This window comes from Diadema antillarum, unplaced genomic scaffold (assembly GCF_040938485.1).
Source record: "Diadema antillarum isolate AM-2024a unplaced genomic scaffold, OU_Dant_1.0 scf00000064, whole genome shotgun sequence".
Lineage (NCBI taxonomy): Eukaryota > Metazoa > Echinodermata > Echinoidea > Diadematoida > Diadematidae > Diadema > Diadema antillarum.
Window position 1 is genome coordinate 2,352,792 of NW_027270953.1, and position 16,795 is coordinate 2,369,586.

Below are 16,795 nucleotides of genomic sequence, written 5' to 3' on the forward strand. Positions count from 1 at the left end.
ACGACCACCATCATCACTCGAGATAACACCTAAGCAAACTAATCACAAAGTACCAACAACCTCTCAGACAACAACACAAACACTACAAAATATCACGCAGCACACCGAAGAGGCTGGGATCGAAGTTCCTTCGAAATATGCAGTACTACAGCAAATTGGAGAAATCGCCGTTACGAAAATGCATGTGCAGTAACCGAGGCGGGTGCTGTTCGTTATTCCGAAGGTTCGCTATTCCGAAGGTTCGTTATTCCGAAAGGTCGTTAATCAGACGCAAACACGCAAATTCCCTATACCTAGAGGTTCGTTAATCCGAAAATGAAAAAGGTTCGTTAATCCGAAAGTTTGTGGCGTTATTCCGAAGGTTCGTTACTCCGAAGATTGGTTAATCCGAATCTGAATTTCGGAACAATGAACCTTCGGAATAACGAATCTTAGGAATAAAGAGCCTTCGGAATAACGAACCTTCGGAATAACGAGCTGTAACCAGAGAGACACCTGAAAGAATTTTTACATACCGGTACTTCGAAACAAAGGGAACGAATAAAGTGACATTAAACGAAAGAAATCGTACCAAACGAGGTATGAGAGACAGCGGAAATAAAACAATAAGTAAAGGCCCTCGCCGAAGTTTGCAGCACCGAACACCACGCGAAAATTATACAAAGTCAACACGTGGCAACTCGCTATGACGAGATCTTGAGACAGACATATTTTGTTCTTTGTAATCTTTATCAGTACACAATAAACAATACAAAACAGAAAATGAATTCGTTGGACAGGAGAAATTAGTTTGTTATATCGGGTATTATTTTGTTACATCAGGATCTCCTATGCCTAATCGAGTTTCCACGTTACACTGGAAACAAAGTTCGAACGCTTTTTCACATGCACAAAATACATGCAAGAACAATTATCGCAGGAGCAAATGTGTCATCATCCAGTTCATTCCCAAAAATGATTTTTTTTTTTTCAGTCACAAAATTGTCCCGAAACGGGAGAGTGCCACAGAACTTCTTATAGAGTTCTGTGGAGAGTGCCCGTCACCTTCTTCTGAGGGAATTGCTAGTAAGCCTGACCAGACGCAGTGCAATTCTATGCAGCGACAAGGGCTGGGTAGTTAGTGAATGAGTTGCCTCCTAATCCGTCTTTTGTTCGCACGAGGCGTGGCGTGGACATTCTGTTTTGAAATCGGCAAGCCGTAATTGTCTCTGATCAAAGTTACTCTGTACAATGTACTTGAAAGTCTGTGGTGTAGGCGGTCACTGAGACACCTTCCTTGCAAGACACAGTACGATGCGTGAAAAAAAAAAAGACAGATTAGTGCTTGTTCATTAATTTTCTACGCCACCACGCCAATGTGCTGAATACGCATTGTATCACGTTATGTGCACCATCTTGTTGATGAACCCTATGAATTTGTTTATCAAATCGTTGCTGACCGTAAAAGAGAGGTGGAAATTATAAGTCACGAACTGCCAGCCGCATGACAGAAATGTACCAAGCAAGCAAACAAGCAAGCACCAGTGAATGCCGTTTACAAACGCAAAAACTTGAACTGTTAATAGCAAAATCGACTGAAATCGTGTTTAGACTAAGTAAGAAGCTATCGGGCCTACTCGTACATTAATATTGCAGAGATCAGTTACATGATTTCTAACAGAAAGAAAACTCGCCTTTTAAAATGCAAGGTAAAACTCGCTCCACATCACAATAGGGCAACGAGTAAGTTCAGATTGTCTTTATTCACTTACTGTTGTCATATCACTACCCTGATTCAATTTTGGCTAGTCCGCAAAAAATTGACTAAGCAAACATTACGACATACAATGTATTAGTATGCCTTAGTAATAGTATCGTCCAGCTTGTGTACCAGCAGCACGATTATAAAGATTCTCGAGTACTACGTATAATATACTGAGCTACTGTACGCGATGTACACTGTACGTGTTTGTTGATTTACAGATCAGCAGTTGCGATCTTAACAAATTTAATTTGTAGAGGGAGACAAAGTGAAGAAACTCGCATCTGAACCTTCACCCCTCTGAATAATATCTTTCTTTCAATGCAAAATGTTTTGGGTATATTCAGTTATTGTTTACTATAAAACATAGTCATGTGTTATTTACAGGCTTTTTCATGTTATTTATTGGATTCTATACATCTTAACTATTCCAGTTTCTTTCCCCCTGACTGATATCACAAAGTCTGCCATAACGATGTTCGCTAAACAGTTTACGTTCCATACGAAGAAATCATGTCTTTTAAACGAGGAAAAAACAAAAACAAAACAAAAAACAAAAACGAACGAATGTTGATAGCCAAATAACTTCACAGTTCGTAGGTGAAGTTCCTTCAAATTTTCCAAAGTAATACGTACTTTTGAGCGTGAAATTGTCAGGATTTTGCTGTCTAACCGGGTAGTGGCTGCATCACATACTCGTAGTGAATTTGTGTGGGCATACGAGGCCTTTCGTATGTGTGAGTAACCAATCCCTTCCTGTACAATTTGTAGTTCAGTAAACATTTAGAATACTCAATTCAGTACACAATAATAAACTGTTCGATATTTCTACTAACGGTCAAAAGAAAGACTAATTAGAATCATGATCTTTGCGATGACAACTCATGAGCTAGTTCTTCGATCGATATTTCCAGGCTATTGACACGCGGTTTATTCCAGTGCGCGCATTCTTTCGTCTGGCACCTTGGGTCTGGCACCTGGTTTTGTGGAAATTTTCCACAAGGAGGGGAGAAGGGTGGGGTGTCAAGTTTCTCGTAAATGCCAGAGAGTGCCTACACAATCTCTTTGCTTCAGTTACTGTTGTGTTTTTCCCCTTTGCTGGTAATGAACTTCTAGATTTAACTTTACGAAGGTTGCGAGCACGTGGTTCTTTTTGTTGTGAGGTGTATGTATTTTTTTTTTTTTGCATCATTCATGGGCCGGAAGGGAAAGAAGTACTCTAGTATGTTCTGCAAGCTGTCTTTTACACTCGCATTAGTATAACTTATCATCACCATCACTCAGATCACTCACCCTTTTTCTATAAACATTCAGAAACATGACCCACATCATCATCAAAGATTATTCCTCCCGTCTATATTTCTTTTCTGAATTATCCCCCACTACTCGCTTTAATGATTAACAAAAATCGTAACTGTTCGTTACTTTGAAAGTTTGCAATTTCCGAAGTCTCGTTATTCGAAAAAAAAAATAAAAGCAACAACAAAACTGTGTTGCTGATTTGAAGATTCGTCAATTCAAAAACGAAGGAAGGTTTGGTTTTCTAAATGCTGTTAATCCGAAAACAAAACAAATTTTTGACCACATTATTCGTTTTCAGATTAACGAACCGTATTTCCCATTTTCAGATTAACGAACCTTCGGAATGTCACAAAATGTTCGGATTAACAAACCCTAGTACACTTTCAGATTACTATAGTAACAAACATGGAATTTGCGATTTTCGGATACGGAAGAACGAACCATCGGAATATAAGTACACCTAGTATCATCTCATATACCTGACTCTTTTTGGAATAATAACCACCACGCAAAGAAATTAACAATGTCAAACTGAGAAACTGATTTCTTGCCTCAAAATTTTCCCTGATGCCGTCTATATATTTCTTTTCTGAATTACCCTTCCCCCTCCACTGCTCGACTGAAAAACAAACAACAAAACAAAACATAAAGTTACAGTTCGTTACTTAAAGTTCGTTATTCCGAAGGCTAAGATTCGGAGGAACGAACCAACGGAATAAGTACGTGACTCTTTCCAGAATACAAACATCACGCAAAAAAAAAATTAACGATATCAAACTGAGAATTTCACTTACTTGTATTCCTTGCCTCAAGATTTTCACTCCCTTCTATATTTATTTTCTGAATTACCCCCCCCCCCATCCCCTAATCGACTGAAAAAAAATAAAAAAATAAACGTAGTTACAGTCATTCCGAAGGCTCGTAAATTCCAAATTGACGAACAAGGGGGAAAAAAAGTTTCGTTCTTTGAAGAATCGTCGACTCGAAAACAAAACGGGGGTCGATATTAAATCGTTGTTAAACTCAAAAGATAAATGAGTAAATAAACAAATAGATAGATACATTTGTAGATAGATACATACATACATATATAATAAATAAATAAATAAATTTTCGTGCCGGATTAAGAGTGTTCAGACTAAGGCGCCTTCGGAATAATCCCACACACTAGTTACTTAAAAGTTGATGCCTATTTAGGTGGTCAAAACTTACGTTTGAAATGAGAAAGTGGGAGCATTTGCAGACATTTAAAACATCCGACATAACGTTTTAGCACAATAAAGAGCCGAAAGTTACCGTTATTCATTTCCGATTATAAGAGCAATCATGCAACATTTACTAGTATTTTAGCACCTTACGGAGCCGAATGTTACCGTTAATCATTTTCAAATGTAAAAGCAAACTACCGACATTCATTTTAGCATCTTAGGGAACTGAATGTTATCCTTATTCATTTCCGAACGTGAAAGCAAACATCCGCTATCTATTTTAGCATCTAACTGAGCCGATTGATACAGTTAATCATTTCCAAATGTAAAAGCAACAATCTCTTATTATTTTAGCATCGTACGGAGCAGAATATTACTGATATTCATTTCAAAATTTAAAAGCAAACATCCGACATTTATTTCATTATCATACGGAGCCGAATGTTATATGCTGCTGTCCACTTCCGAAAGTGAAATGAATCATCTGACAATATTATTTTAGCATCGTACGGAGCCGAAAAGTAGGGCCTACTGTTGTTCATTTTTAACGTCAAGGCAGATATCAGACATTTACTTTCCCATCAAACGCAGCTGAATGTTACTGTTATTCATTTCGAGATGTAAAAGCAAATATCCAACATTTATTTTAGCATCGTATGGAGCAGAATGTTACTTCTATTCACTTCCGAACGTAAAAGCAATTATCTGACATTTATTTCAGCATCTTCCGGAGCCGAATGTCATTGCTATTTACTTTCGAAAGTATAAGCAAACATCCGACATACATTTGATCATAGTACGGAATTGAATATTATTGTTATTCATTTCCGAACGTCAAAGGGATCATTCGACATTTATTTTAGCATCTTCCGGAGCTGAATGTTATTGATATTTGTTTTCGAACATTAAAGCAAACATCCGGCATTTATTTCACCATCACACGGCGTTGAATATTATTGGTATTCATTTCCAAACGTCAAAGGGATCATTCAACATTTACTTTAGCATCTTCCAGAGCTGAATGTTATCGCTAATTTACTTTCGAACGTTAAATTAAACATCCAGCATTTATAGCATCTTCCGGAGCTGAATGTTATTGCTATTTACTTTCAAACATAAAAGCAAACATCAGACAGTTATTTCATCATCGTATACGGAGTTGAATATAATTGTTGTTCATTTCCGAACGTCAAAGCAAACATCAAACATCAATTTTAATGAATCAATGTTACTGTTATTCATTTCGAAATTTAAAAAGCAGACATCCGACAATTATTTTAGCATCGTATGGAGCAGAATATTACTGCTATTCGCTTCCGAACGTACAAGCAATCATGTGATAGTTATTTTAGCATCTTCTGGAGCCAAATGTTGCTATTTACTTTCGAAAGTAAAAGCAAACATGCGGCGCTTATTTATTATCATCGTACGGAGTTGAATATTATTGTTAATCATTTCCGAAAGTCAAAGCAAACATTCGACATTTATTTCAGCATCTTCCGGAGCCAAATTTTATCCTTATGCATTTCCGATCGCAAAATCAAATATCTGACATCAATTTTAGCACCGTATGGAGCTGAATCTTACCGTTATTCATTTCCTAAAGTATAACAAACATCCGACATTTATTTTAGTATCATACGAAATTACCATTATTCATTTCCAAAATTAAAATGAAACACCTGACATTAATTTCAGCATCTTGCGGAGCCGATTGTTGCCGCTGTTCATTTCCAAAAGTAAAGGCAAACATTCTGACTTTTTCCTACGGGAGAAATAGGACGACTTCGTAATACACTGTATTTAGTTCTTGAGTCACTTGACAGATAAAAAAAGATCTCACCTCATGCATGCAAAATTTTACATGTATGGAGCTGCCTAATTAAGGCATACATTCGCGTATGAGTGTAGACCTACATGTGTTTTCATAAACCCTCTTCGATCGCTACTTTCAAAGTGTTCCCCGTTCAGTGAGATCACACCCCATAATTACGTTTTCTTTTCAACATCTTATAGCCAAACGAAACGCAGATCAACTCATAACCAATGTTGAGACAAAGGAAAGCGTCGGAACACGTCGCTCATCGTCAGGCTATCACGAGCATCATTTGTAATCTAGAGAGGTGCGTCTGGACACGTCGCTCGCTATTCAATTTGAGCACTGGCTGTGACCATTCAGAAATCTCGCTACATCTCAAGCGCCATGTCCCGAAACGTCGGCACTATTAAAACGAACACTTGCGTGAGCGGAGGTCACGCAACATAGAAATAATCAACAGCTTTTTCCGAGGGTGTCGGCAAGTGTCAGCAAGCGTCGGCAAGCGTCGCGGTATCATCAAAATGATGGCGCGTACTGCTTTGACCGACGCTTAGCGACGGAGTAAAAACATACTGCGACGCACTTCATTGTTCTCGCAATATGTCCCCGTCGCTGAGTGTCGCTCTCCGTCGCTCGCAGTCCCTACTTTACCAGGTGCGCCTAAATGAGACTGCATCATTGATATCATTTTACCCAAAAGTCATATAAGCACAACATAAAATCCCTACCCTCCAGCTCCTGGAAGAGTTTGCTGCTCTGATGTAATATACCCCCCATGCAAGCGGTGACGTACCGGTACATTGAACAGTTCGTGGGGTTTTGATACAATAAGTAGTCTTTAAGAGTTATGAGTCGGTATGACTCTCAGTTAATAGTTGTCTTTTTCTCTGAGACCTCCAAAGCATAGAACTCTCTATTACATTAAATAATGGATGTATGATATTTCCCTGAAGCGTATGTTGTGGCAATATTGTATATCATATATGCACATACATGAAAGTGTACCAGTGTTTTCATCATACAATGTATTTGGCCCAGAGTTGTGATACTAGTTTTCATCTCAATAATTTTTTTTTTGCATACAGCACAAGTGCATGCTATTCTTATGAAAGTAGCATCATTACCTATTTTGACAAGATCATGATCACAATGCTTAGTAATTATTATATTGCTATGCCTCATGTTGTTCAGATTTCGTAGATCTATAGGGTTTCGAGTTACTGTATGGCTGGATACAGCTGTGGTTATGAATGAATTCATTTATTCAGTTCACAGTGCCCTATTTCATTAGGTACCAATAGACATGCAAAAAGACAACAAAAATGAATGTGGATCTTATTTATGGACTCACATGCACAGCGTGAGCATGGGAAATGTTGCACATTGGCATAATTGTCAAGAAGTACAGTTAAAGTACAAGGGTCATACAGTTATGTAATGTTAACACCAAAATGTACACACTTTGTATTTGCTTTGTTTTGGTTTCCATTTTTGCGGCATGTTTTAGCTCATGCATGTTATCGTGAAATGGAAGAGGGTTCTCACGGGAGGATGAGTTTGTAATGATGTTGGGGAGAAAAAATGGAGGATTTCGAGAAAGCGTGCTGAGTCAGAGCTAGTGTGATGACCAGTGAGGTCGTTACCCTCTGATTGCTATACTGGATGCTGTAGGGATAGATCAAATGTTAATGGCAGGGAGAAATATTGCTAGTGTGGGCAGTATATAGCAGGAGGAAATATTGCTAGTGTGGGCAGTATATAGCAGGGGGATATATTAGTGTGGGGGAGGTATGCGATACGCTTCCCATTTTACAGCATGTATTACATTTTAATGGCCTTTTTGTCTTTTAATAGGATTCATGGGTACAGCCCCAAAATAGCAAACCGTCATAGCGGTTGCCAACAGAAATGAACTCTTTGTACCCAAAAGTATAATGTCAATCCATGTTCAAATGACTTCTTCGAAAAAAAACACACACAAAAAAAAAGAAAAGCAAAAGGACAGAACAGTGTGTTAAGATGAAATATAGAATAAAAAATAAAGAATAAAAAGCATAGAATGTGATTGTTTCATGTGTCTTCATTAAAGAGTGATAGAGGGAAGGGTTCTTCTGCCATTGTTTTACGCTGATATCAACACTGCCTGTCTGTATTTTATACGTAGGTAGGTGCTGGATTGGAATTTCTATTTTTACTCGGAAAATTTACTTTCAAGATTATTATAACGGTAGGATTTTCTTTTTTCTGGAATTTTTGTATGTGCCTGCTTCAAGAAAGGTCAGTTTTGCTTGTCATTTGTTGACTTTAAGCACATTACCAGTCATGGCACCACAAGTTATGTGGACGAGATGTAATGGACCAAAAAAAATTCCATGTATTCATCTTTGTGCCGATGTTACCTACCATGAAGTATGCAAATATTTCTGCATCAGAAACTTTTCTGTTTTTACAATGTGTAATGGAAAATTTAAAATGGTATGTGTGCCATGAATACATACCATTTATCTGTCCACATTTTTTGACTGGAATGGCCCCTAAGGGGATTAGTTATTGTTCCGTTGTTGTGCGGGTACAATGTGTAATTAACAACAATTTACCTCTACTTTCATTGCACAAACGACTATACTGTGCCTCTTTTTGAAATTTTATATTTTACTTTCCCCCACCTGGTCTTCATCCATTTGCTTCCAATAGATGTAGACAATTGCATTACGACATGAATACATGTGAGATTGTTTTATTCACCAGTATGCAGTAATTTTTGTCAACACATACAGAATTGCTCTCTCTCTATGTTCTATAATATTATTGTGTAAGAGATCTCAGAATATTTAAAGGGTGTAACAAATGTTTGTTTTTATCAGCTTTGAACTCAGTAAACAGGATGTCTGCTGCGTCATATCTGGCAATTTTATGGCGACTAGTTCACACGCCTGTTGTGTAATAAGACGGCCTCCACGTCCTCCTACATGTAGCTAATCACACTGACAGTGAAAAATTGCATTATTAGCCAATGGTGATTTGACCAGGGCCCTGTTGTATGAATTGATTATATAGTTGATTTCTATGGTAAGTATATGGCAGCCTGTGTGGTAAGGAAATTTATAATCGATTATATCTTTTGATAAAACGAGGCCCAGATGATAAACATGCAGAGAAGCCATGTCCAAATCCGCACCCCCCCCCCCCCCCCAAAAAAAGAAGATTATATGAATAATCATACACCAAGAAGGTGACTTTTCTAGCTTGGTGTGAAGTTTGAACCCAAACTTTGGACAACTAGCAATAATCATGTCACTTGACATCCACTCGGTGCTTCAGATTACTCCTTGCGACCTCTTGTGAAAAACTAGTTTGCTGACTAGGCTATCGTTGCATCACTTGTGCAACAGACATTCATGCACATTTTTCATGTAGAAATGAATAGATAGTGACAGAAACTTGTAATTGTCACTCTAGTGACATTACATTTTGATTTTTCTGTGCAGAGGAAAATGGAAAGTTCAAACTTTGAGGATTTTGCTTTAAATGACATGAATTCCTAATGAGAGTAAGCCTCAAGTAATGTTAAACTTGGAAAAGGGAATGGATTTGAGGAGATGGAGGAGGAGGAGGGTATTACTTTGTCTACATCATTTAAGTGCAAGCGTGATGTACCGGTAAAATTTATCGTTTTTTCTGTGGTGTCGTGGCAGTTCAATTTCTCATTGCAGCATGAATGGCAATTTTTAAACAGTGAGGTTTTCATTGTCGCAGTAAGCCCCATAAAGTGATGTTAAACTGGGGGAGGAGGCGTTTCATTGTTGACATCGTCAAGTGCGAGTGTGAGCTGTTGATAGCATGTCTGTAGCCGAGTGCCGCATGTCATACTGGAATCTTCTCCGTCGAAACCTTCCCTTCCTATCCCCCCATAAGGTCAATATTGACTGCCGCTGCATGAATATTGACTGAGCCGATGGCCATCATAGTGGATACACACGGTGGCAGTCATCTTGAATTGGACACTTTAACCCGCTCACTAGTCTTTGCATTCCTACCTCTTTTTCGCTGGTCATACGAGGATCCCGCCTTGCTTGGAAGACAAGCAAATAAGAGAGAATTTCAGTTTATCTGCACCTCCCTTTATTCCTGTCTTTTATTTTTCTCTTTCCTTGTTCCTTGGATTCCTTCTGTCTTGTCCCCGGTGTTGGTTTTTCTTTCTTTTCCAGAAAGTTTTGTTGACACATTTTGACCCTGTGTGGGAAAATAGGTCATAGGAGTGTCTTGTTTTGGAGGTTTTAGATTTTCCCCAGAGGTAATTGCAGTACCTTTCCAGTGCTTATAAATAGATCTTACACATATCTGTGAAAATTTAGTATTCCTGTGTGAAAGATGAACTGTACAATTTTGCAAATTACACACACATGCACTCATCAATGTGTTATGTGATTTTGGTATCCAGATAAAATGTACTTATTCTGGTAATTTACACCAAACATACTTTTCATAATTTTCTACCATAATTAATATAAATGGTGTACTTGATGTAACAAACTGATAGTCCTGGATAATATTAATCCTTTTTTGTGAGTGTGTGGTATTGAAACCTAAAATCTACAAGGAAGCGATCAGATTCCTCTCTGGATAATAATAATGATACAGTTGAACCTCTCGTATCCGGACAAGTCGGGACCGGGGCTCATCCAGATAAGGGATTTGGCCGGATACGGGAGACTCAATGCTTTATACATGTACATAATTATACATACACATGTACTGATGTAGCCCATTGTAGTACCACATGTAGTAGTACTGCAACCTTTTCATTGTTACACTCAGTAACAGACCGCAAAGTAGAGGTTCGTGTTTGCAAGAATGAAATCATTTTCTTTTATAAATTCTTAGGATGATTTACCTAAATAATTATTAAGAAATGTATCAAGTATATGTAATACATGTGTGTTTGTGTAGGAGTTCTCAAGGAGTTGGGAATCCCCCTTTCCTCCCGTAATTATTCAAAAAAAAAATCACGGCGAGATTGCGTCCGTATAAAAGAGAGATCCAGATAAAGGGAGGCCGGATAAGAGAGGTTCAACTGTAATGTATTGCCCTACTATATTGATTTTATTCAAGAGCATCAGTCACATAAAGGTACTGTATTGCCATCCTGAATGCAGTTTGCATGTTTTTAGAGACCTCATTCAAAGAGTTCATTAGCCTCTTTAGTGCAAGTGTCTACATTTTCAATGACATCTTATTTGTGCAGGTAATATCATTTCAAACAGTAGTCTGGACTTCTGTGAATGCAGCAGAACAAAAGGACAAGACAAATGATAGTCGCATACCCCTTTCATAAACTCAATTATGCGGATAATGTTTGCATTACTTTGTCGTAAAATCGGAGTGGGTCCGGAGTGACCCGCACAATTTCGACACTGCTATTATCCACATAATATCCGCATCATGGCCATATTTGGAATATGTGAACGCAATTCGAAATAGTACAGATTATTTCCAAGGTGCAGTCAAAAGGCCAGCCCCCCCCCCCCCCAACACGCACACACATACACATACTGCAAAATGAATGTTTATCAATGCATTTTAATTTTGCAAATTTCGCAAGAGTCAAGATTCGTGAAATTAAAATGCATATGAAAGTTCTTGTCTGCACTATATGCATTGAATGTTAGAGGGAACTTGCGAATATTTAATGCCGCGAAAAAGGCCGTCATCTCCAATTCGCTAAAATTTCATGCCACGAATATATATCATGTTTTACAGTACACACATACATCGTCATCATCATCATCAGGGTATGTGCGGTTATCATGATGATTAGCCAGCTTTCCCTTTTTTTTTGTATTTCTATAGGCACTCGTTTAAAAAAAAGCATATTATATAAATTCAGAGTTCGCGCTAGCAATTGTTTTATTAAATTGTCCGCATTACTTCATCATCTTCTTCATGTCCGCATTTGTTCAACATCAACTAGTTAAAGGGATCGTATAGTTTTGGTTGAGACCTAATTTGAGGTTTCTAACATTTTTTGGTGAGATAATGAGAAACCTCTTATGAAATATGAAAGAGCATGTAATTCCATGAGGAATTCAATGTTTATTTGATGAAAATTGGTTTTGAAATGGCTGAGATATCCAAAACAGAGCAATTCTAATAAAGTGTGGGACCCACCTTTTATTACAATCGCTTTGTTTTACTTTGTTTTTGGATGTTTCAGTCATTCCAAACCTGATTTTCATCAAATAAACTTTGAATTCCTCTTAAAATGGTGTGCTCTGTACTATTTCATAAGTGTTTTCTTGGTATCTTGCAAAAAGATAAAAGCCCAATTCTCATCTCCGCCAATACTGTACCATCCCTTTAAATGACCTCACTTCATTTCAAGCATAATCGATAGGAAATTTTGCAGCTTTTTCTCTCTTTTTAACTAGTACTTTTTTTCCAGTGCCTGTTGTGATGCTTACTTTGGATCTTGTTCTCTGCAGGAACAAATTTTTTGTCATAAAGATTTGAAAAACTGATATTAATCTTTTCTCCTGCAGCTAAAAAATATCCTTAAAGGACAAGTTCACCTTCATAAACATAAGGATTGAGAGAATGCAGCAATATTAGTATAACACATCAGTGAAAGTTTGAGGAAAATTGGACAATCGATGCAAAAGTTATGAATTTTTAAAATTTTTGTGTTGGAACCGCTGGTTGAGGAGACTACTACAGCTTGTGAGTCATATGCGTACAACAGTATAAAGAAAATATAAAGAAAATTCAACATATTTTCACTTTTTTCACATAATAAAAGAGCACTTGACTTGGCTCTTTCTAAAGGCAGGGGGAATAATATTACCCATAACATTTGTCGGTAACGAGTCGGGGGAATGTGAACTTTTTTCATAAGATGAAATTTTGTGAAATTCTCTTTATATTTTCCTTATATTGTTGTACGCATGTGACATCTAAGTTATTCACACACTGCAGTAGTCTTCTCATCCAGCAGTTACTGCACAAAAACTTCAAAAATTCATAACTTTTGAACGGATTGTCCGATTTTCCTCAAACTTTCAATGATGTGTTCTACTAATATTGCTACATTCTCTCAATCCTTATGTTTATGAAGGTGAACTTGTCCTTTAATCTTTTCTCCTGCAGCTAAAAGATATCCTTAACACTACTACTGTAAAAGCGGATATTTTCGCGCGACTAATTTTTCGCACTAAGCCGGGTAAGAGATATCTTCGCGTGTTTTTAATTCCGCGGAACCAAGACATCAACTACTGGAACACATGGCAAGCAAAAATATTTGTGTGCTTTTATTTTCGCGCTAGTTTCTGGTTGCACGAAATGCGCGAAAATTTCCACTTTTACAGTACTTGTTTATAAAAGATTTTTCCCTACAGAAAAAAAAAAAAATGCTTCTTTTGAAGATTATGCTCTGACTGAGTGTTCATATGTACAGCTCTTTTTTGTTTTTGTTTTATTCTTTTTTTGATAGATTCTTTCATGGAAAATAACCAAGTGATTTCATCACCCTGCCAAAAGCTGTACAAAACTATTTACACTTCAATTAGCAGTGACATTTTGAACTTTGAAGGAGCTGTATAGACTTTGAACAAAGAGGGCACTTTTCACATACCGCCATCTACTAACCCATTTCATCACAGGCTCAGGGAGTTCAACCCCTGAGAAGATTATTATAGTACCAACAAAACAAAACTAAACCAACAGAAAGAGAAGAGACCGGAAGCATTGGAGCGTTGCCGCCACTCTCTTTAAAAGGTCCTTGAGGACAATTTATTCACCGGCTAGGCAGTATCATGCAGCCTGCATGTGATTGGGTTGTTCCATTATTTCAGCTAGGGGTATTTCTCTTTAGGCAAACAAGTGCAAGCATGTTTCGGAAAACTTATAAGAATTTTTCAATCATGTAAGGTTTCCATACCAGAAGGACTATGAAATAGAGGCAGAATCCCTACTATTGAATTATTTATTAAAGCTCAACGTGGTCCATCATGCTTTTTGAATGCAAATATTTGTGAGGGGTGACCCACATTGTGAGATTGCCATGTGAACTCCCCTCTTTGCTAATGGACCATTCCATGGGAATTCCCTAGTACGCATACAGTAATTTTCCAATCCTGCACGCAGGTGCGCTAGCTCAAGAAATTTCCACTGGGTTCGCCTGTGCTTGCATGGAGAACACAGTGAGGTCATTGTGGGTCAGACTCCAGCGTTGACTATTTGAAAAGAGTAGTGCCCGCCACAGTCTCTCTGTGCATAAAAGCTCATTACAGATCGTGGCTTAGAGGGAAGACCATACACTGAAAACACGCTTGTAAACATCCCTCATATTCACTTCATCAAAAGCGGCCAATCCACGAAACCTTTACACAGCTCCAGCTAATCTTGCCAATGAGAATATTATTTGGAGGAACAAGGACTTTTTACAGAGCATTATTATAATTCCTGCCCTCTGATGTGCAATGTGTTAAGAGGAGATTCATGAGTGCCATAACTCAGTTTTACACAGTGTTGTGAACACAAGTCTTACGTGGACCCTGCACGTTGTCCATACGTTGTGCGTGCGTGCACGTTTATAACCTGTTTATCAACCTTGCTGTATGACATTGCTTGCCAAGAAGGGCCTTGGCAGTTTGGCCCCCTGTTTGATAACCAGATGACAACCCTGATCATCACTTCTGATATCTATCGCCAATGTGAATTTTGACCTCCTCTGTGTGTTGTTGTCTATTTGCCTGCATTTGATCAGTGATTTCTGACGGGCTCAGTTCATTCTGTGGCGGAAGATTATGTGAGGAGCATTCTCTTGGGATGCCCAGTTGGTACGGTGTTGCTTGAGGATAACGCTTAGCTCACACTCCCAATTCTCCCTGGATAAACTCAAGTCCCAAGGTAAAAAAAAGAAAAAACAGAAGTGTAGTCTCTGGAGGAGTGTTCACGCAGCTGAAAGTTTTACTGCCCATGCCTGGATCCATGCCGCGAGTGAGCCAGGCCAGGCCAGGCCAGGGTCGATAGATAGAAAGCACCGACCGTGCGTCCCCTTCTGCGGAACAGGAACTGGCCCATAAGTCGCACTGACGTCAGTCCGACACAACCAGTTTCCAACGAGGCATTGGATTATTAGAGACTCTCACCGGTTGTCACTCTCCATTCCCCTGGCAGGGTGCTTGTCTGTAAGGTGACAGGTAGAGATAAAACGTCAGAGACACTTTTTTTTTTTCGTCGAGCTTTTTCCCAACCTCTTCTCCCAACGCACAGCAGCAAAGAACCAGCTCACTCCGGCTAACTTGCTGCTACATTCTTCTGGCCCAGCAGTAGTCCCTCTACGGAAAGAGAAGGGTACAATTGTCTCATTTTGCCCTCGTCACTGCGTGCCACGACATCCTAGCTGCGTACCTGATTTTTTTGTCTCTCCCGCGCTTGCGTAATCATGTGGATCCAAAGAGAAGTTGTGTGCCATTCGACCTGGGAACTTGCTCTGCCGTAGTTTAGTTGGATGTATCTCATGATTCGACACAGTGATCAGTAGCCGTGTACAAGCTATCAAGACTTTTTTTTGTGTGTGTGTGAAGAATTTGCCCTGTCTTTGCTGTCTTTTGAAACATTGTCGTGGACGGAGTGAGAAAACTACGATCGAGAGTCCCTCATCTGTGTATTCGTGTCTCCGGAAAAGCTTCATTTTGACTTTTAGTCACCACCTTATCTGCCAGTCATTGTGTAGAAAAAAGCGACGAAACATGCGTATGCTGTACAACAAGTTTACTCCACCAAGAGTGCAGCTGAAACATGACAAACTGTGTGGGAATGAGAAACCCGCTCCAGCTCCTCTTAGTCCCATTAACACTGATGTATTATGTGCTTTTCTCCGTTGCAGCACGTCGCCAGCTGGCGGTGCTATCGACAACAAGATCGAGCAGGCCATGGTGAGTACCAGAAAATATTTCTACTTTCGAGTAAATATTTCCACTTTTGAATAAATATTTCCACTTATCACCCCCTTGATGGATGGTGTATAGTAACTTGATGTTCCCCCCCCCCCCCCCCCAACCCATAGCCAGACTACAAAATCACTGACTCCCTCTGCTCAAAAATGAAGTTAACCTTTCGAAATTTATCTTATTTAAACATATGTCAAGGGGTATTCATGGTAATCAACAAATTTTATTCCCGGCACTTTTATGGCCCCCGTACACTGCAAACCAACACTGTGGAGTCAAGTTATACAAGATTACTGTTTTTGAAGACAACTGATAGATTGGTACAAATTATTCTAAGAAATGGGGCAAATCCTAAAAATACTTTGCAATCATTCAAAATTTCTCAAGCTTGCCATGGTGTCATTGAAAGGTGACCTCAAAAGAGTCATGTTTGATCATGTGACTCATCAATTCAATTCAATGTTTTATTTCATTTTTCGACAAGAAAATATAGACATCACTTTTTTGGGTAACAGAAAATAAGGTGCTTGCATCAATTGCTTGCATGCCCTTTCTCATTTGTTATGTCTGTTGAACATTGCCATTTTTAAGAAATATTCCTTGTGTGGCACAAGATGACCATTCTTGAGAAATTCCACTTATATAGTGCTGTTTTCTTTCCTCCACGCTATAAAAACGGAATTTGTTGAATTTCACACCCCCCCCCCCCCAAAAAAAAAAAATAAAAAAAATAAAAATAAATAAATAAATAAATAAATAAATAAATAAATGAAAA

General features: G+C 38.5%; 1 protein-coding gene across 1 annotated transcript in view; it reads left to right on the plus strand.

Moving 5' to 3' along the window:
* Positions 1-16,005, plus strand: part of LOC139716370 (uncharacterized) — a gene marked incomplete at its 3' end in the record, with an annotated part of 93,374 nt that extends 77,369 nt beyond the window's left edge. The window contains exon 2 of the mRNA XM_071627916.1: positions 15,957-16,005. Coding sequence (XP_071484017.1) covers positions 15,957-16,005 — 49 coding nt within the window. The remainder of the gene's footprint in view (positions 1-15,956) is intronic.
* Between the last annotated feature and the right edge of the window lie 790 nt (positions 16,006-16,795).